The sequence below is a fragment of the Mauremys reevesii genome, linkage group 2 (assembly GCF_016161935.1).
Source record: "Mauremys reevesii isolate NIE-2019 linkage group 2, ASM1616193v1, whole genome shotgun sequence".
NCBI classification, from domain to species: Eukaryota; Metazoa; Chordata; order Testudines; family Geoemydidae; genus Mauremys; species Mauremys reevesii.
The window spans coordinates 250,077,455-250,098,053 of NC_052624.1; the positions used below are offsets into that span (position 1 = coordinate 250,077,455).

The window sequence follows — 20,599 nt, forward strand, 5'->3', positions numbered from 1 at the left end:
CACGCAAAACCTTAAATTAGAGTGAATAAATGAAGATTCAGCACACCACTTCTGAAAGGGTGCCGATCCCTGCCCTAGAGAAAAGTTAACCACAGGTGCTGGTTCCCAGTCAGACCTGCTGGGGAAATCACAGTGAGGTGCAGAAGTGGGACTGCAAGAACTGCAAGCCTAAATGCCCAGTCTTGAGGGAGAGAGATGCAAGTCTCTGTCCAACAGAGATGACAGCTAGGAGCCTGAAACCTTAAGTGGGTGCCCTTGAGGAAGACTAGAGGCAAGAGATGGGCAAGGTACAGCTAATCCTGAAACTGTGACAGATGGCTCATTAGCAGAAAAAGGCATAAAGTCCAATGTATGGAAGCTGATTTTAGACAAATTCAGACTAGAAATAAGGTGCATATTTTTAAAACAACAACAGTAATTACCCTCCATAACAACTACATAGGTGGATGTGGTCAATTCTCCATCACCAGAAATCTTTAAATCCAGACTAGATATCTTTCTAAAAAAAAAGATATGCTATAGCTCAACCAGGAATTATGGGCTTGATGCAGAAGTTACTGGGTGAGGTTCTTCAGCCTGTGTAATACAGGAGATAAAACTAAATCATCATAATGGTCCCATCTAGCTTTTAAAAAAAATAATTAAATAGTCTATCTTAGCAGCATTGTCTATTGACTAGGTGGTAGTATTTCCTCTGAGTCAGTGCTTATCTAATGCTTCATCGCAGCATGTTTTTAAAAACTGTAGTTTTAAAAGTGTCTCATAACAAAACCTATAGAAAAGAAAGTTTTAATGATTCATTCTCTTTAATTTGCCATTGAGACAAGAATCACAACTTTAAATTTTCAAGTGATGTAAAATAGATATTTTAGAAGACTATATTGAAAGTACTTTATTGAAAAATTAAGATGTTGGAAGTGTCTGGCTACATGACGGGTAAAACAAGACATTAAAAGTTTAAAATTTTTTTCACTTTTTTCAAAAAAAACTTACCAAAATACACTAAGTTAATTTAAGATATGTACATGAGAAATCATCAGCTTAATTATTGGGCAAAATGACAATATTACTTTCAAAATATGCATAATTAATAAAAAAATATAGACAAGATCAAAAATTGAGAGAGAGCAGGGAAACCTATGTTCCTGATAAATTTAGAGTCGTTTTAAATTTCTCTTGCTTTGGGCACTTCCTGGAAGAGCATCTTTTTTATGTCGCTGCTTTGCAGATGAACTACTGCATTCTTTTGATCCGTGGAAGGTGCACAAACACAAAATACAAAAGTCAAATGCACAGGCTTCTCGGCTACATAGTCCCCTTTTCTTTAAGGGCTGATACTTAGCTGGGCACTGACATCTTGGACAAGGTTTTAAAGCTTCATCAATAAAAAGGGTTTTGGCAATCTGTGTCAAGAGGGGAGAAAACAACATTTAATGCCTGCAGTTCTTGACTGTACATCTTAAGAAGTCTAAGATTCGTCTTAAGAAATCTTTATTTTCAATGCTAACACCTGGCTACATTGCTTACCTTAAGGTACTCTTCCTGTTTACTAGTTGACTGGGGAACAGAGCTGCATCCTGTAGGTGTTAAAAGCTCATTGCAAGAAGGTGGTGTTTGTGACACAACAGTTTTAGCTTGAGCTTGAACAGGTCTTAGAGCAGATCTACTTAGAATATTAAGTCTTGTGGCAGCATCTTCAACATGCAAGAGACATCCCTGTTACAGATGATGATTATAAGAAGAGAAATCAGCTTAAATGAGTATCAAGATAACCAGGGCTTTGTTTAATATAGCTTTGTTTGTTTTTGTTTAAGAACTATTTTTATTTTTCACAATAAAGAGGTACAAAATGTGTAAATTTCTTCAAGTACAAGTTTAGTATTTAATGGACAGGTGGACAAAACAGGAGGAAATATTGTGGTCTATAAATATCAGTTCAGGGTGACCAAATAGATTCTCCTTTACCACTTAGAAGACCTCATCTCTCCCTGCAACTCTCTCTGATATCTTTCCTACTTCAGAAATCTGAATAGGAAACACTTACAACTGCTTATAGGATAGTCACTTCACATCAGGTCACTTCAAGGAATCCCTACCCTAGAGGTAAGTTAAGCCACAAAGAAAAAAAACAAATCAAACAATTGGGAAGGAGTCACAATTTTAGTCCTACTGGACCTGCAAGCTGGGATTAAAATGGAATAAGAAAAAAAGGAGGTGTTGAAATGGGGCATATGAGAGATTAAGAGGAAGGGACAAGATTTTAAACCCAAAACCTGGTTCGCTTTAAATTTGTTATAATTTGAGAAAAATCCTATTGATTCCAAGCACTACATGTTTTAAACATTCTCCTTGAAGCGTGGCTAGAGTAAAAAGACTAAAAATGACATTTTTTACTCAGAATAGGTCTCTGCGTGTATTCTGAGTCATACCTACTGGGTAAAGATTTTACAACTCTCATAGTCAGCTGGGAGATTTCTGCAGTTTGCTAGGATCTTTACATTCTTCCCCTCTCCCCAAATCTTTCCAACACGCCCTATATTTAGAAAAATACTCCCTTTGGGAGATACATTACCCCAGCTTCCGCCTTCAGCTGTTTTATGTACAGCTTTCTCCTGAGATATGCATTTTTGTCTTGTATAACAATTTCACGCCAGTTCTTGCTTACTTTCCAAATACTGAAACAAAACAAAAAAATATCATCCACCTTTTAAATCTTGCTTAAGTTTTTACAAGTGGTATAGTTTAAGATCCTAATACTAAAAATTAACTCCTTTGATTTTATCATGACTTAAAATGAATCAATCATTTTGCAGAATGTTGCAATATACTGTAACAAACTCCACTTTACAGACTTGACTTGAAACATAACATTGCCTCACATATTCTTCTCCATCACCATGTGGAATTAAATACAGGAGATGGGGTAAGGGAGGGCTCATCTCCTGAGACAGAACACAAGGTAAAAAATCATTGACTGCTTTGCATGAGGTAGGAGAGTGAGGCGGATTGAGAGCTGAGGGGAAAAGGGTTAGAGAAGAACTAGGGGGCTGGATCAGAGCTGCTGAGCGTGGTGGGGGGAGGGCTGGAGGTGACCAAGGTGGGAGGATTGCATCAGGCCTGGGGGAGCTATGGCTGGACTGAAGGAGGTAGAAGCTGAGGGAGAAGCTAGGTATCTGGATAGGCAGGGAGCTGAAGAGGAGCTAGGTGACAGGGTGAGGGGGCTAGATTGAGGCTGGGGCGGGGGAAGGACTGAAGGGAGGCGAATTTTGGAACTGGGAAGGGGGCCCCTAACCTATTATAACACTAGAAGTCTCTGGGGTCTTGTTATGCTACTGATATTTCTTACTAAACTAATATTTTAGACTTACAACAAACTATTGCACCATCATAAACTGATGCGCTGGGAAATGAGCTGAGCTTAACATTTATTAATATTTTCACTGATTACCAAAAAAAATGGGAATCAATACCCTAAGTCTTTATTATTAGATAGAACTTAATTACAAGTGACATTTTTCATCTCTTTGTTACTTCAAACACATCAGTAATAAATTAATGTTATTTTTGTTACATGGGAGTAATACTGTTCAGGCCACTGTTCCAGCTCCCCAACTCATTAGCAGGGGAAAAAAACTTATTTTCAAAATTTTGAAAAAAAGAGTATATAGTTGTATTTCTTACCTGCATAGGCTTTCCACAGTCAAAGCACCTAAAACTATAGCAAGAATATGCTTTAAATCTCTGTATTTTAATTCTGTTAAAATATCTAATTTTTCAAGGCCCATTTTCTTGCCTATGAGTCCAGCAAGAATATATTCTAATACAGACATTTCAGCTCTTTCAGTGTTCTCCAAGAGTCCATTTCGCTCTGGTATTTTTCTTTTGCTTCGCATGAAGATTTCATGGACTACTTGTAAAGCAGGTGTTCTTGATAAATCCCCAAGATTTAGAATCAAATCTCCACTATTCTCCTCATTAAAAACCAATCCACTGTCTTCACTGGCAGGGTCTCTTGCTACTTTTAATTTATATTCTGAATTAATTAGCTTAGCATCATAGTCTTCCTCTGTCTCTGACTGTGAACCCCGTTCCCGAAGGGTGGATAACCTCCTCACTCGGTCTAGTTTTCTTAACTTTCTTTTAGCATCCAGAAGTTTGGAAACTTCCTTCTGTTTTTGAAGGAGTTCTTGGAAAGATCCTTCATGATCTGAAGAGGAATCTTCTGATTTATCTAAGCCAAGGGAATTAAACCCACTGTCTTCAGGCACCGAAAGGTCCAAGTCACTTACCACATGAGTAGGGGGAGTATTTGTGTCAAGTAAATCAAAGTTAAAATCTGCTATTAGGTTGCTGACTGGAGTCAGAAATTTATCCTCATTTGTCTCAGACAACATACAACACATAGGGGTTCTAAGCAATTCCAGGTAGGTGCTTTCATCATTAATGCTTGTAAGGGCACTATCACTGAACTCATTAGGAGTCTTGTCAATAATAGTATCCTTAGAATTATTATGGTGAATTGGAGATAAACATTCAGGTTCTGACAACAAATTGTTTTTACATTTGGAATCATCTACTGTAGAAGTCCTTTGCTGTGAAAAGGCAAGCCTCAATTTTTGGCAAGCAGGACTAAACTCCTCAGTTTTTAAAGTGCTAGTAGCTAAAGGTTTATATGTGTTATCTCTTGGAGAATATGAAGAACTTTTTGAAAGTCTTTCTTCAAAACTGAGAACATGAGATAATGTTTTTCTCCTACTGCAATCCGAAGAATTGGCTTGTCTTTCAAAGCATCCTACAGTGCCTCCCAAAGCAGTTTTAGACAGAAGCAGTCTCCTACGCAGTGATGAGTCTTTTTTACTTACTTTAGGAGTTTCAAAAAAATCTGTAGCTACATTTGCCTCTTTTCTTTCAGATAAGGAGATAGAATTCTTTCCATTTTCGATGGGAGACAACACTGGAATTACTAAATTAGGGTGTGAATGTTCAGAATACTCATGCAGTAATGATAGATGTCTTGCACTCAGTTCATCTTTATGTTCTGCATCAGTATGATCAAAGCTAGGGTCTTTTAATGATACATTATATCCACTATCATGAAATATGGAGGTGGAACAAGAGTCTTTAAAGCTGGAGTATTTCACATTGTTGCTGGGAGAAGTCAACCTGCCTCTTTTAAGAATAGACAGCACTGAGCGACTTTCTGACATCTTTCACTTGGAATTTCTCTGATTCTGTAAAAAGTGAAGACAGCATTTTATCTCTAGAATGAGCCATAAAGAACTTATTTTAAATACAGTTACCAATGGATATCAAATTATATCTAAGATGATTTCTTTTCATTTAAATATTTTCACCATCAAAATAGTAACCATAGTGAAAAATATTTTTATTGCATCTCTGTGGAAAGAGCACTCACACTCTAGCATGATGGATGCACTATTGATATTTTAAAAAAGATAAATAGATAGTAAATATTTTACTGATGTAAAATAATGGGGATGAACATCTTAAAAAACATGGCATAAGAGAAACAAAGTAAGTGAAAAAACACATCTGATCAGATAGCTGATCTACCAATCATCATCCATGGAGAATGGGTTCAGTCTGATCATAGACAATGGGCAAAATTTTGGCCCCATTGAGGTGAATAGCAAAACTCCTACTGACTTCAATAGGGTCAGAATTTCACCCTTCATGTACATAGAGTCCCTCTACTTTCTGCCAGTTCAGTTCCTCAGAGCCAACAGGGGATTGAAACTCATGAATTAATCTATTTTATTAGTGCTGATGGAAAGATGGGGGAAAAAGAAAAACTGCCACAAAAGCTTTTGGTTTGTTTAAAGAAAGAGGGAGCCCTGGTGGCTGATAATCCTAACTAATTGTCTAGAGTGTCAGCAAGCTTTCATAAATTTATTCAGATCCTTCAGTCCTTCAACACTGGAAACAGTTGAGTTCCAGTTACACAAAAGGGACAGTCTAGTGTTGGTCACTACACTGCTTCAAGACATTTTCTTTACAACTTTGAACAGAAATCACCAAGAATTTCTGCTCAGTCTCTTGGTGATCTGGGGTAATTAGCTCCTACCTTGTGGTTATACAATTTATGGGCACTGGAGAACTAATTAGCCTTCTCCCCATGTATGTGGGAAGAAAAAGATACTCTGCCCTATGGTAATAAGCTTTTTGCACAGTCAGAAAGGACACATTCTTTTCAAGGGAACAACAGAAGCTCTTAGGTACTTATGTGATTTCTCTCTGAAGGATGTGATTACCTGAGGCATTGATTGCTATTTCTATAACGATATAAAAAAGTATTCCCTCTCCTTCCCAGGTCAGACTGGCAAGGACATAGACCAGGTTACTATTTTGCAAGCCCAGGACACAGCTGACATGGTTACATTATTCAAAATATTCTTATAAGGACAAAGATCTCATGAGCCACCAAAGCTAGCAAAAAGTTACACATCTTTTAATTCCAAGCTTTGTGTTGGTGTATAATAGTTTCTAACTCTAGTAAATTGGGAAATATACCTAGAGATTGTCACTGGTCTCTCATACCAGACAAAAATATATCTTCATGGGCCATTTACCAGAGTGGGATGTCTTCAGTGTACCAAGAACCCTGAGCCAATTGGGCCTCCCACTACTAGAAAAAAAAGTAGTTGTGCCACCCTGTTATGCAGAATTATCCTTTGATGGATTTGGGGCATTGAATTACCCAATATCCCAAAGATGAAAGGTTATTTTTTGTGTTTTTTTTTTAAATTCCATTTGCTAGTGGTGGATGTGTAAAGGGGAGAGTTTTATTTTGTAGTAACAAGGCCACAGCACACAGCGTTTGGGGAACTAACGCTTAGGTAAAGGGCAAGGATAAGGCAGACACAGAGTACTGGCTGGTGATGAGGCAAAAGACTGAACAGTAACATGGAAGATAGGGTTTTGCCAGTAGGATAATAAATGCTTGTAAGTGTAGGTTAGGGTAAAGAGGAGATGATATATGACCAGGCTTGTATTGGGACCAACAGAGGCGGAGGACCACATGCAAGAGGTCCAAACACCTCCAGAGTAAGCGGATCAGAACAGGACACAGGGATTCGGTAGACCTAGATGAACATTTTGGGAGTGCTCAGAGCAGAGCCCCTACAGACTACACAACAGAAACATGCTGAGGGAAGCAATATGAATCAGCCAGATGCATTGAAAGGCACTCTGCCTGCAAAAAGATGCAGAAAACCTTCTAGAAGGGAAGGAATCAAAGCTGTTTTAGACTTAATTGCTAAATAGTTTTAAATAGCTTTTAAAATAGCCATTCAAGGCTCCAATATTGCAAAAACATAGATACTGTACATACTTACCTTTAAACACATTTATAGTTCCATTGCATTTAATGAGACTATGCATGCACTCAAAGTGAAGCATGTGCATAAGTGTTTGCAGGATCTGGGCCTTGCTTTCCAATACAGTCAAAATACAGCGGGAAAGGTGGAGGGGTGGGTGGGGAGGACAATATTTACTGTTAGCTCTAACATTACAAATAACTGAAAGCAGAGGATATCAAAAGCTGTAATTAGGATGCTATACTTTTAAAAGAAGTAAAAGTTGATCATTTCTCTTTGTCTCAAAAGGAACAGAAGGTATAAAAAGGGCGGGGGGAAGAACTCATGTAACACTGTTACAGAGATCTGAACTGGCAGAGAGATAAGGCAAAAATTATTTTTGCCACATTAAAATAATATCCCAAAGCACTACAAACTTAACCAAAAAAATGTGGGGGGTGGGAGGAAAAGGGGGGGCCAAGAGAAGAGCACTTCTGAGCTTCTTATACACTTTCTTGGATTGACAACACTATATATTCTTAAAATTGTAGGAGAGAAACACTGCAATAGAGCAGACAAACAGAACATGATCCATAATCATTCTTGGTAACACTTCCTAACCCGCACCCCAATCTTGCAAACCTTTATGCACATATTTGATTTTTATTTCAGTGGGAATACTTACAGTAGTAAAGTTCAGCTTGTGCATAAGATTTTGCAGGATTGAGGGCATAATGTTGCAAATCCAACATTAAAAGGGGAAAAAAACTTTTCAAAACGTACTAATATACATTTATGCATCAAATTCATACAAAGCAAGTCTCATTTCATTTGAGGATTGATATCTCCCACTGGAGTGAAATATTTTTTCTTTGTAATTCAGTGAGACAGTTAAAACCTCCCTTAGTAAAACTTCCCTTTTTCAAAATTTTCTTTATTCAAGTTGTTCTAGATTTGGTGTTTTCATAAGAGAGTTTTCTCTTTTAACAAAAGGAAACATGGTTAAATCCAATAATTTACTAGCCTAATGATACTTAGATGGTACATTTCACTTTTCAACCATAGATCTCAGAGTACTTTTTAAAAGGAAGTGTCATTATCCCCATTTCACATGTGAGAAAACTGAGGCATGGTGAACCAGTGGCAGATTAGCCACTGGGCCAACAGGGCTGTGCCCATTGGTCCCAGCGTATTGGGGGGGGGGGCTGGCCAATTGGGGCCCCATGCCCCAACCCACTCAGCACTCCTGCAGGGAAGCTGGGTCAGGGCACTGAGATTTACCCTGCTTCAAGCACCTTCCTGCTGGGGCGGGGAGCAAGCCCCCATGCCCTGACCCCACTCCCTGGCAGGAGCACCAGTGGCTCTCAAACACAGTGGCTCTCAAATGGTGGTTAATGGACCACCAATAAGCCACAGAGTGCTTCCTGACAGTCTACAGAAAGAAATATTTAGAGAACCAAGATATGGGAGGATTAGGATGTCTAGAGAGGAGGTGTTCCATGTGAAGATCCCTCTTATGAAGTGGCTCAAGGATGTAATGATTACTGGGAAACAAAAGAGCATAGTGGCTATAACAAAGAACTACCAGTCAGAGGACTGGGTTCTGAACTGCCACAAGCTTCTTTTAGATTAGTAATATAAAAGGTGTACATTACCGGCATCACCAAACTTATTTCTGTCCTCCTTTCTCAGTGCACCTGCTATTTTCAACAAAGGGATGGAGAAGCATTCTTGGTACAGAGATGAATAGTCTTTTCCAGTATTTAAATTGTCTAGTCTCTGCAGCAAACAAACTTTACCTGAAGATGCTCCTACATTCATCAAGCTGTGCAAGTATCCCAATCTAATGGACCCCAAATGAGTCATTACAACCCAACAATATTAATTACTCTGGAGGATGCTGTAGCTAATCCCCCCTGCACAATGGGTATGCTACTTACCCAGCTTTGGGAAGCAATTTGAGATCCTGGGCTGACGAAGTACTGTCTGATGCGAACAGCGTTCCAGAATAAGGCAAAGGCAGGAGCAAAAACAAATCAATGCATTCCAAAGGCATTAGGCAGCTCAGAGGCAAAATATGTTCAAGTCACAAAACAATTTAACCAATTAGTCTATGTATTTATTAGCTGTAACCTCCGCAGTTAGTGCCCGTAACAGCAGCAACAAGGCTAATTGACTAGACCAACCACCCAAGGAATAACACCTGTAGGACACTCAGTCACCTTGAATGATGGGCCCCAGGAAGGCAGGAGCTTCACCCCCGTATCCTTCTCCGGCAACTCAGTGGGCAAAGGGAAATTTCTGCCCCACAATCATGGGGCTTCTCCGAGGGGGTCAATGGGGCTGAGCGATAGGGACTGAAGTTAACAACATGCTGCAAGCGGGACTGGGAGCAGTGAGGGGCACCGACCCTGCGGTCCCCGCGGGGCGCTGCTCTCTGCTTCTTCCCGAGGCAGCGCCGAGCCTCTCTGGCCCCCAGCCCCACCGCGTTGCCCTGGTGAGGAGCCGCCGCCTCTAGCCAGCACTAGTTCCCCGCATGCGGCTGCTGTTGGTTTCCCTCGCTTGGATTTGAACTGCCCGCCCTTATCAACCGATGTAGCTTTCCCTCCTCCCCCTCAGTGCTGCCTGCTGGCACGGGGGCCAGAGCAAAGAAGGGCCCAGGAGCAAACCCAGTAAAGGGGGCGTGGGGGAGGGAGACTACCTCTGTAATTCCCCTCCACCCCCCAGTAGTCAGTCAGGAAATATACAGTGCGTGTGACGGGGGCATCTGAGGGAGCTCTGTTGCACAGACCGACCCCCATTCTCCCCACCCTCAATACTTCCAGGGCTGTGTCCATCCCCACTGCACCTTCGGAGGCTTTTTGCCTCCTCGTTCCCTCCCCTCGGCTAGGCTCGTTTTCCTACTTCTTCCCACTTGTGTAGGGCTGCTGCTTCTCTTTCCCGCACTTTTATATGGCTATGTCTCTCCCTTCTCCCCCCCCCCCCCCGCACCTCTAGTCACCCCAAGGGGGTACTGCTTCTAGACAGCCTGTCTGAGGTGACGAGGCTTCACCCTAGTGTGAAACCTTTAGGAGCCTAGCTTCGAGCATGGCCAAACAAAATGTTTTTAAAGGAGCTAAACCCTGTCTGCACGACCAATATAGCTATACTATAGAAATTAACTTGAGTTGGATGATTGCCAATTAACTCAAATTAGCCTACACATTTGTAACTGATAGTCCCGCAACAAACATTTGTAGAGTATCCAGACTAGAACTGAACATGACATATCAGGGTGATTTAGACTAACAACATATTCACCTCAAAACAAAAAATATCTCATAAAAGGGAGGAAATAATCAGCTTTCGGGGGAAAAAAGCAACAGTTTTTTTTAACTTTTATATGCTGAATATTTAAAATAAATTAAGCAGTGAGCATGTTTAACCTTACTCTTCACACACCCCTCCCACCTTCTTCTTTTACAGATCCAAACCACGTGTTTTTGGCACTTAAACTACACCAAAGGGAATGTCCCAGATAATTACACGTCAGGGGGCTTTTTCAAACCCCAAGTTCTCTCAAGGGAACAAGTTAGATAATTAATCAATTTATTGCTTAATTTATTAAACCTCATTTTCAATCAAATTATATGGTTAAAGTGACTTTTCTTAAGGTTGGATTATGAATAAATTACCTTGACAATATGAATGGACCCTGAAGGAGCAATACTGGTGGGGGACAATTTATGAGTTTGTAAAAAACTCTAGTTTAATGCACTTAAAGTGTACTGGAAAGAAATAATGACTGAGTTAATTGGAAGAGGCTGAATGGACACTGCTGATACTGGTTAAGGACACTTACAGAGATTGGCTGGGTAAATCACCACTTTTTATTGTTAGTGTGTGACTGCAAGAGTGCACTTTAAATTTTTTTCCTCTATCAAAAATTTTGGATTATTTTAAGATTTGAAGTTTTGGTGGGGAGAGAATTTTGGTGCTATGGTAAAAATAAATATTATACTAATAATGGAAAAGTTGTTATACATGTGAGTTGTGTGATTCTTAGCTCTGTTTTTACAGTACATTTCTTACTCCTTTAACAATATTTTTAAGATTAATTCAAATGTAGAAAACATTTTAAAAATTTTGATAATTTAATCAGACAAAACTAAATTTCTTTCAGCATTTGGGAATGCTGGTAGAATTCTTAATGGCAGTGCTGAATGTACACTGAATGTTCTACAATATTTATTTAGTATTTTGTAGGGGAAATTTTAATTATTGTGGCATTGAGATACCATGGCTAAACCTATATAATGACCATCATATACACAAGATTTAGCCTAAAATTTGTGTTGAGCTTGTGAATAAGAGAGCAGTTGGCATTTTTTTTCACATTTTAGTTTGTGACTGCTGATGTATGCACTGAAACTTTTGAAAACGGATTTGGTAACAAAATCCTATTCTATTACATTGAAAATATATTTGTATTTTAGCTTGAAAGTTTGTCTTAATTAATGTGGGAGAATATGGTAAGACCCACACAATATATATCTATATTTTCATTTACCTTGATCTTTCTCTCTGGAGCTTAAGTGATATATTTCTGAATATAAAAAGGAGCTTCAGGCAAAGTCCAGCCCTCCTTGAGTTAAAATTTTGCAGTCATGTGATCATGTCTGAGTCACATGTTTGCTTTCCACAAGCTATATAGACCAGCTCAGGTACAGTCAAATATATTCTACTGAGGCCAGTAGACTTCAAATTCATTGTAACTTCTTTGCATTTGCTTATGAAATCCATGTAGTTATTTATATGCAAGTTTATATTTCATTTTTTCCAAAATGAAAAATGGTGATACCTCAGCATCAGTTGCCTCAATTTCCCTCCGTGTTATGTGCTCAGTAAGCCAGATTCACTCCTGGTGTGGATCGAAGGGTGATGGTGGCTTGTGTTCCCCATTGCAGGGGACTGGCCTAGCCCCCTTGCACAGGTTAGGGCAGCCCTTAATTTGCATCCCTGCTGCAATAGCCCTTATGAGCTGTTGTGCAGTATTGCATATTACTCAAAGCATTGGTTTGCCCTTGCCATGGCAAGCCTATCTCCACCAGTCCCTGAAGTATCCTTCAGAATGATCACTGCACTGGGGAGCTCCTGCAAGAGAAAGGTGACACTGCTATGCCATCTCTGTGACTTCTTGAAAGGTCCCTTAGTTCTAGGGTGGTGGTGGGAAATTCATGGCTGCAGTACACCTGATATTCCCTACAATATTCTTTTTCTTGTTCAGGAGACTGATAGTATAATTGCACTAGCATATTTGTATTCTTATGGTTTGTGATTTTCATCCACACAGATTCATCTTTATTCTCCTCTCCACTCAGAAATTTTATCTGATTACATTCTGAGGAATCTATAAACTTAAATGCACATATGTATCATGATCATAAAACAAAACGTGATTGTAATGCATATGTATAAATCAAGAGAGTTGAGAGGGTTGCTGTCAAATCCTTAACTTTGCTTTTCCTACTTTTATATAATTAAAATCACAACCTTGGTTTAATGCATAGTTATATTTGCATTTAACCGTGGAAGCTTTGTCAAATTCTCTGTTACATCACCTCAAGCAGATTGTTATAATAGTTTTGGAGTTGTAGATAGTACAGAATTGTCAACATTCAAAACACATTAATCAGGCCACCAAAATCACAAGTGACTTAAAAATCAGGGGATTTAAAATGTTATAATAAATGTGAGGCTCTTTTTATTTGCTTTCTGGTTTCTGAGCCTTTAGGGTGTACTTGCTTCCTATTTTCAAACTTTTCTCCACAACCATGAATACTAAAAAGCTACTTACCAAAGTCAATTAATTAATAATAATAAAGCTGAGATTCTCATGAAATCTCTTGATTTCAGCAGCTGAGCCGTAGAGAAAATCATCAAATATCACAAGACTATTGATAAAAGCATGAGAGTCGGCAACACGTATTGGTATTTGCTGACCCTTTTGCTTCGTGAAGGAGCTACGCGAGGAGTCACTATAAAGGTGAAGGGGGTTGAGAGACAGGAACAACCTACGGGAGAGGAGCTGCTCAGGAGCAGTCACACCCCCAGGGGCAGGAGGAGCTAGGGCGAGACGAGAGAGTGTAGTGGGGCTGATAGATTGCAGGGCACAGCACCAGGTAGGAAGCGGTCTTCGGATGGGGATACAGACAGCCCCTGCACCAGGGGGCTGCGGCTAGAATAACGCCGCCCCGCAGCAGCTGGAGCAATAGCGCCTCCCCCATGACCACCCGAGCTCGACTCCTCCTCGTCCTACGTCAGGGCAGCTTGGGGTGGAGCTGGCCCCGATTGCTGCGTCTGCGCGTTTCGGGAGGAGGCCTCGCGACTCGTGTGTCCTCGCAGGGGTCTGTCGCGTACCCAGTCTGGGCCCGAGCGGAGCGCAGCCCGCACCGGACAGGTACGGAGCAGTTTGGGTGTCTCTTCTCCTCCCCCATCCCCGTTTCCTCCTCGAAGCCGGGCTCCTCCCGAATCCCCCCATCCCGTCCCCTGTGGCCCTGCTGCTATCTAGGTCTCGCCGGCTACTGTCCCCGTCTTCCCCAGCGGCGGTGCTCTAACCCCCCCCTTCCCTCCCCGTGCCGGGGTTGGGGGGCGCCCCTCCTCGCGAGTGAGGCTAGAGGTGTCTCTGTGCGTGCGGCAGGGGCGAGCGGCGGCATCCTGCCCCCACCCGCTCTGGTGGGCACAGTCTGCGCGTTTATTCAGCAACGCATTGATTGTCCCCTGTGCCGCGCTCCTGCCGCCGGGAGAGGGTGCGGAGCAGAGACCCACGCCCCAGGGGCAGACGCTGTTCTGCTGGCAGGCCGGGTTCTGAACACGTGGTGAAGCTGCTGGGGTTCCTCAGCTCTGCACGGGGAGGGTGCTCCGCAGAGGAGCGTGGTGGAAGTGATGCAGGGTCCCGGGTCTGGCCCTGTGAAGACACAGGCCACCCAACCGTAGGCACATAGGATCTGCACAGGGGTCAAGCCAATTTGTGATACAGTACTTTCACCGGAGTCTCACCCATGCGGCAAGCATAACACAATCGTGCCACCATGCTGTGTGTATGAGCTTATCACCTTGGCTAACTACGTTCATATCAGTGTATTCTTGGGCAGCTACTGACGGGGGTGGCTTGCCTACAGAACATACATTGACAAGATGCTGCTATAACGTTTAACAGTCTGTAACCGATTAGTGAAATGTCTGACTTTAAACTTGGTTTGTATCCACACAGTGTGGTTAATGTTTGGTAAATAATGGCAGCTCTTGCTAGTGTGTTCAGTTGGCACATGGCTGTCTACCATTACTAAGTATGTTATTTTGCTGTAGGGATAGGATCTCTTGTGTAACTGAGTTAATTGGTCCTCTTTCCAGATCTTAGTAACCATGGTTATAGACACAACTGTGTTTAGACCCAATGATGCAACTAATTGTTACAAACTCTGTTAAAAATCTGTGGAGTAGATAGGACCTAGATCCTCTGTGCAAAAATATCTTATTCTGGCATTGTGAGGGCAGACTTTGTCAAAAATGAGTTCAACCTGATTCAGTATAATTAGGTGTTAATGATTATTTAACAGTTCCTGTTAACTATTGATTGGTTTGGCAGTCAGATCCAGTTACCCTAGGATTGGGAGGCAAAGTACTACTACTTTTCTGCCTGATTCTCACCCCTGGTTTCTGTCCAGCATGTCCATCAAAGGTAGTGCAGGATTAGTCAGTGTTTTAAGTGGGTGGAATGGTATGGTTGGGTTTATCCTGTATATACAAGTAGTGATGTTGTCCATTCCCAAAATGACAATGTTAGTGTATTGAGACTTGAGTGATATATAGTTGATTATATTTTTATAGTTGTAGCAAAATCTTTGATTAGTGGGAGAGACTAATGCTCCCCAAGCTTTATCCAAAGAAGGATATCTAGCATATTGAATGACGATGGGGCTGGTGTTAGGGCTGTCTTCAGAGGTCTTTGTCTCCCTCTCTAATCAAGAGCATGGATTTTTATTTTTTTTTTTATTGACAGAATATGGATTCCCAAAAGGAAGTTCAGCCTCCAAAGCAACAGCCAATGATTTACATTTGTGGAGGTAGGTTTTATTCTTAACATTTAATAATATTTGCTGATCCCCAGCTTGGTCCTGCTAACTCTTGTATAACATTGTTGCAAGTCTTTGCTTTAGAGGCTATTTTCTGGAGGTGTTCCCGAAAGATGAGTGTATTGGTCAGGAATGACATTGAGGTATATTGGCTTTGGTTCATAATGCAAGTTTCACAACCAGACTTGACAGTGATTCAGTTGTCAAGGTGGAAAAAAGTAGAGACTAATGATTTTGGTCTCAGCTGCCACTTTTGAAAGGACTCCTCCATGATCTTCTAGTCAGATGTAAGGGTCACTTCAGGTTCTTTAAAGTTATGGGTTTTAGTTGGAAGTGCACTGCCCTGATGCTACAAACATCGGCCTTGACCCTAGTGTATCTAGTTGCAGAGTACTGTGCATTGATGTGGACAAGAAGCTGCCATACCCCATTGGTGGGTAGGCAGTTGAATCAGACCATGCGAATCATCATGGGGACTTTAAAATCAATGCTTCTACCATAGCTTTCTGTATTAGCAAACATTGAACCTCTAGCTATCCATCAAGATATAGCTTGACAATCAGAACATAAACGTGCTGAAGACTACCCAGAACTTCCCATCTGGCAGGCTATGGACAGCATCCCCCAACGATGCCTGAAATTGTGAAAACTGTGGACCACACATGTCTCTGGATCTGGCCAGGGAATGGCAAAGTATCTGGACCTCATCTACAGTTCCAAACAAGCACATTATCACTGACCCAATAAGCCACTGTCCCCGCCTGCAGACTGGACCATGCTGAATCTCATCTGAACAAAAATCAGACATCCCTTCCTGTGACTGTGGTGAGAACATGCAAACCATTGAACACATCGTAACACAGCGCACCAAATATGGATTCAAAGGTGAATTTGATATCCACAACTTCAGAGAGAGAGCCTTGAAATAGCTTGTGGATCTACAACGGCATCTGTAGAATGCTGCTATGTAGATGCCGTGTGTGTGGGAGAGAAATAATATCTGCTGAACCTAACATCACTATTAGTAGTAAGTTGTGGTATTTGCTCAGGGTGGCATGCCATCTAACTGCAAATGGTGCAGAATAATTATACTAATATGATGGATTTTTGCTTCATGGAGTGATGATAATGTGGAAATAGCTCTTTAGAACTTCTGTCATTGGGCACAGGTCACACATTGCCATTCTTTCCAAGTACCTTTATAATCTGTTCTGTTTGTAATGTGGTGCAATGTTTATAGAGTAAATAAGAATAAAACTACCATCACATCTCAGAGAAAAGCCCATGTGGTCACTTACTTTTAGCCAAAATTGTTATGGCAGGGTTCAAATGCAATAACTTGTAAAGGGATTACAATACTGTTAGTCTTCTGGGGGCATTTTTTTTGAAATACTGTACCTTCCATTTCAAGCAATCAAAGGCAAAATAATTTTGTCCTTCAGAAATATCTTTGATCCAAGGAGAAGCCATCCCTGCCGATGGTTTAGCACAAGGGTGGGCAAACTCTTTGGCCCAAGGGCCACATCTGGATATGGAAATTGCACGGCGGGCCATGAATGTTCACTAAATTGAGGTTGGGGTGCAGGAGGAAATGAGGGCTCTGGCTGGAGGTGTGGGCTCTGGGATGGGGCTGGGGATGAGGGGTTTTGGGTGCAGGAAGGTGCTCCGGACAGGGACTGAGGGGTTCGGAGGATGAGAGGGGGAATCAGGGCTGGGGCAGAAGGTTGGGGCATGGGAGGGGGTCAGGAGTGCAGGCTCCGGGTGGCACTTGCCTCAAGCAGCTCCTGGAAGCAGCAGCGTGTCCCTTCTTTGGCTCCTACGTGGAGACACAGCCAGGCAGTTCTGCACGCTTCCTTGTCCGCAGGTGCCGCCCCAGCAGCTCCCATTGGCTGCAGTTCCCAGTCAATGGGAGCTGCTGGGGCGGCGCCTGTGGATGGGGCAGCGCACAGAACCTCCTGGCTGCCCCTAAACATAGGAGTCGGAGCGGGGACATGCCGCTGCTTCTGGTAGCTGTGGCATGTACGCTCGGAGTGGCACCCAACCATGGGCGGCAGGTTATATACATTTGTGGTGCTTGAGCACCAGGAATATTCAGGGCTGGGTGCCCTGCTCCAGCAATATTTGGAGCCGGGTCTCTGCCCCGGCCCTGCCTGGATCGGGCCCCGGTCCCCGCGGGTCTCCTCCCCGTGTCCCTGCCTGGAGCAGGTCCCAGCCCCAGCCAGAACCCTCATCCCCCTCACACCTTAATCTCTGCCCCAGCCCTGAGCCCCCCTGCAGCATGAACCCCTCATCCCCAGCCCCAACCGTCATCCCCCTGCACCCTGATCCTCTGCCTCAGCCCTGAGCCCTCCGCATCATGAACCCTCATCCTCAGCCCCACAGCCCTCACCCCAACCCTACCAAAATTTCTACAAGCTTGCCACCCATGCACCCAACCCCGCTCCCTGGCTGGAGTGCAGGAGCAGGGCAAGCCCCAGACCCTGCTCCCCAGCGGGAGATCAAGGGCCAGATTAAATCGGTTGGCTGGCCGGCCAGACGTGGCCCGGGGGCCATAGTTTGCCCACCCCTGGTTTAGCAGCAACCAGAGAGAGGGGTTGTACTCCACAAAACATAATCTTTCTTAGTGCCTCCAACCTTTTAGAGCGAGTAATGGTTGTTAGCACCACAGGCCCTGCTGCACAGACAGTCACTTTGGTCAGCTATATAATATTTTTGGATTGCACTATGTTAATACCACTCAGCTGCTAGTATAGTATGGGCAATTATTTGTGAGCACATTTTTGTAATATGTCCATAGATTTATTCTAGGTAATTTGAATACCACATACTTTATCATCACTAAAGGTAATAGAACGAACATTGTAACTTTACAGGTTAGCTAAAAGTGTTTACCCTGAAGAGAAATCAAGTACTTGATTTTAGCAGTAATATTAATTCACTAAAGTTGTTTTGTTTGCCACAAATGCAAATCTTTAATTTTGTTACCTTTTCCAAAAGTAAATTATAACATCTTGCATTTTGTATTTCTCGTTATAGTGGTCTAATAAGATTTTTTTTTTCTCCCCAGAATGTCACACAGAAAATGAAATAAAAGCAAGAGATCCTATCAGGTGTCGAGAATGTGGGTACAGAATAATGTACAAGAAAAGAACAAAAAGATGTATCCTTTCGCACATGCCTATTAAATTGTTTGAGTGGGCAGAGGAAGACAGTGGCTATAAATAAAATAAAAAATTGGGATAGTACTGAAGAATTGGTCCAGTATCAAAAAAGTCTTACAACCTAGTACTTATGCGAGGAAGAACATATAACATCTTAATTATTTTCAGTGATGATCTTGTTAATTAAAGCACAATACAATAAACTTATTGTATTATTACTTATTCACATAATATAAGAACTAGGGGTCACCAAATGAAATTAATAGGCAGCAGGTTTAAAACAAATAAAAGAAAGTTCTTCTTCACGCAGCGCACAGTCAACTTGTGGAACTCCTTACCTGAGGAGGTTGTGAAGGCTAGGACTATAACAATGTTTAAAAGGGGACTGGATAAATTCATGGTGGCTAAGTCCATAAATGGCTATTAGCCAGGATGGGTAAGAATGGTGTCCCTAGCCTCTGTTCGTCAGAGGATGGAGATGGATGGCAGGAGAGAGATCATTTGATCATTGCCTGTTAGGTTCACTCCCTCAGGGGCACCTGGCATTGGCCACTGTCGGTAGACAGATACTGGGCTAGATGGACCTTTGGTCTGACCCGGTACGGCCTTTCTTATGTTCTTATGTTATGTAACTTTTGTAGTCTTATATTGCGGTGCAAACAGGTAAAAAGTACACTGGATAGAAGATACTATCATGCATGCAAAATATATTCCATTTTTCAAAAGCATACAAACAAATGCTAACTATGGCGATAACTGGAAAAATGAGCCTCGATGCATTTTGCATGACTGATTTGTGATTTGTATTTTTTTAAATTTTGTTTTCCCCTGTCATTTTCTTTAACTCTAACTATTACAGTGGTTGTCTTTGATGCTCGGTAATGGGAATTCAAGATGTAGCTGTTTTGGCCTGGTTCGTTTTAGTATACTGATAACTTTGGTTTGTATACACATCTGTTGTGGAGAAATATATACTTTTCATTCTGATATCAGTTGTAAATTATTCAAGTAGTTAAATAAAGTTTTTAATATCAAATATTCAGTTTCACTTTTGAATTCAGTGGAGTTATGCTTGCTTACACCAGAGCTAAACTTGGCCCAATATGTCCAAGTTCCCTGATTTTTCTATTCCCATCTCAGAACCTCACTAAGACACCATTCCCGTAGAGACTTTAAACATGTTTAACTTTATATACTGAGTAGTCCCATAAACTTCAGAGAGATTACTTGCTGCATAAAGTCAAACGTGCATAAATCTTTGTAGGCTTGAGGGCTAAATCTAGGCAAAACGGCTGTAGAACAACAAATAGTGTCAATGTATGATGTATTCTTTATAGGCTGCTGATTAATTGCAATTAACTCAAAAATTAATCACATTGTTAAACAATAAAATACCAATTGAAAATGTAGAAAAAATCAAACAATATTTAATAAATTTCAAATATATTGCTTTCTATTACAACATAGAATACAAAGTGTGTACAGTGCTCACTTTATATTATTTTGATTACAGATATTTGCACTATAAAATGATAAAAGAAATTGTATTTTTTCAATTTGTCTCATACTAGTACTGTAGTGCAATCTCTATCATGAAAATGCAATTTACAAATGTAGATTTTTTTTTTTGTTACATAACTGCACTCAAAAACAAAACAATGTAAAACTTTAGAGTCTACAAATCCACTCAGTCGTACTTCTTGTTGAGCCATTGCTAAGACAAACAAGTTTGTTTACATTTACAGGAGATAATGCTGATCACTTCTTAATTAAAATGTCACCTGAAAGTGAGAACAGGCATTCGCATGGCAGTGTTGTAAATGGCGTCACAAGATATTTACGTGCCAGATGCACTAAAGAGTCATACGCCTCTTCATGCTTCAACCAGCATTCCAGAGGACATGCTTCCATGCTGATGATGCTCGTTAAAAAAATAATTTAAATTGATACATTTGAAAATGTAGAAAACATCCAAAAATATTTAATAAATTTCAGTTGGTATTGTATT

The 20,599-nt window shown here is 41.3% G+C and overlaps 2 protein-coding genes across 11 annotated transcripts; one reads left to right on the top strand and one right to left on the bottom strand.

Moving 5' to 3' along the window:
- Nucleotides 1-916: 916 nt before the first annotated feature.
- Nucleotides 917-11,927, bottom strand: FBXO43 (F-box protein 43). Of its 6 annotated transcripts, none has more exons than XM_039521445.1 (6): nucleotides 11,866-11,927; nucleotides 9,257-9,302; nucleotides 3,682-5,231; nucleotides 2,573-2,675; nucleotides 1,528-1,716; nucleotides 917-1,403 (listed from the first exon to the last, which is right to left on the bottom strand). In XM_039521445.1, exons 3-6 carry the CDS (start codon nucleotides 5,205-5,207, stop codon nucleotides 1,155-1,157), a joined length of 2,067 nt encoding a protein of 688 aa, XP_039377379.1. In that variant the 5' UTR covers nucleotides 5,208-5,231; nucleotides 9,257-9,302; nucleotides 11,866-11,927; the 3' UTR covers nucleotides 917-1,154. The 6 variants fall into 6 exon arrangements, with proteins under 6 accessions (XP_039377379.1, XP_039377378.1, XP_039377380.1 ...); XM_039521444.1 differs by lacking the exon at nucleotides 11,866-11,927 and adding an exon at nucleotides 10,308-10,386; XM_039521446.1 differs by lacking the exon at nucleotides 11,866-11,927 and adding an exon at nucleotides 10,165-10,227 and having other exon boundaries at nucleotides 9,257-9,298.
- On the top strand, nucleotides 11,000-19,629 carry POLR2K (RNA polymerase II, I and III subunit K). 5 transcript variants are annotated; one of them, XM_039521451.1, is made up of 4 exons: nucleotides 11,000-11,170; nucleotides 15,358-15,421; nucleotides 18,498-18,590; nucleotides 19,451-19,629. In XM_039521451.1, exons 2-4 carry the CDS (start codon nucleotides 15,361-15,363, stop codon nucleotides 19,471-19,473), a joined length of 177 nt encoding a protein of 58 aa, XP_039377385.1. In that variant the 5' UTR covers nucleotides 11,000-11,170; nucleotides 15,358-15,360; the 3' UTR covers nucleotides 19,474-19,629. The 5 variants fall into 5 exon arrangements, with proteins under 5 accessions (XP_039377385.1, XP_039377383.1, XP_039377384.1 ...); XM_039521449.1 differs by lacking the exon at nucleotides 11,000-11,170 and adding an exon at nucleotides 13,236-13,341; XM_039521450.1 differs by lacking the exon at nucleotides 11,000-11,170 and adding an exon at nucleotides 13,360-13,755.
- Nucleotides 19,630-20,599: the final 970 nt, after the last annotated feature.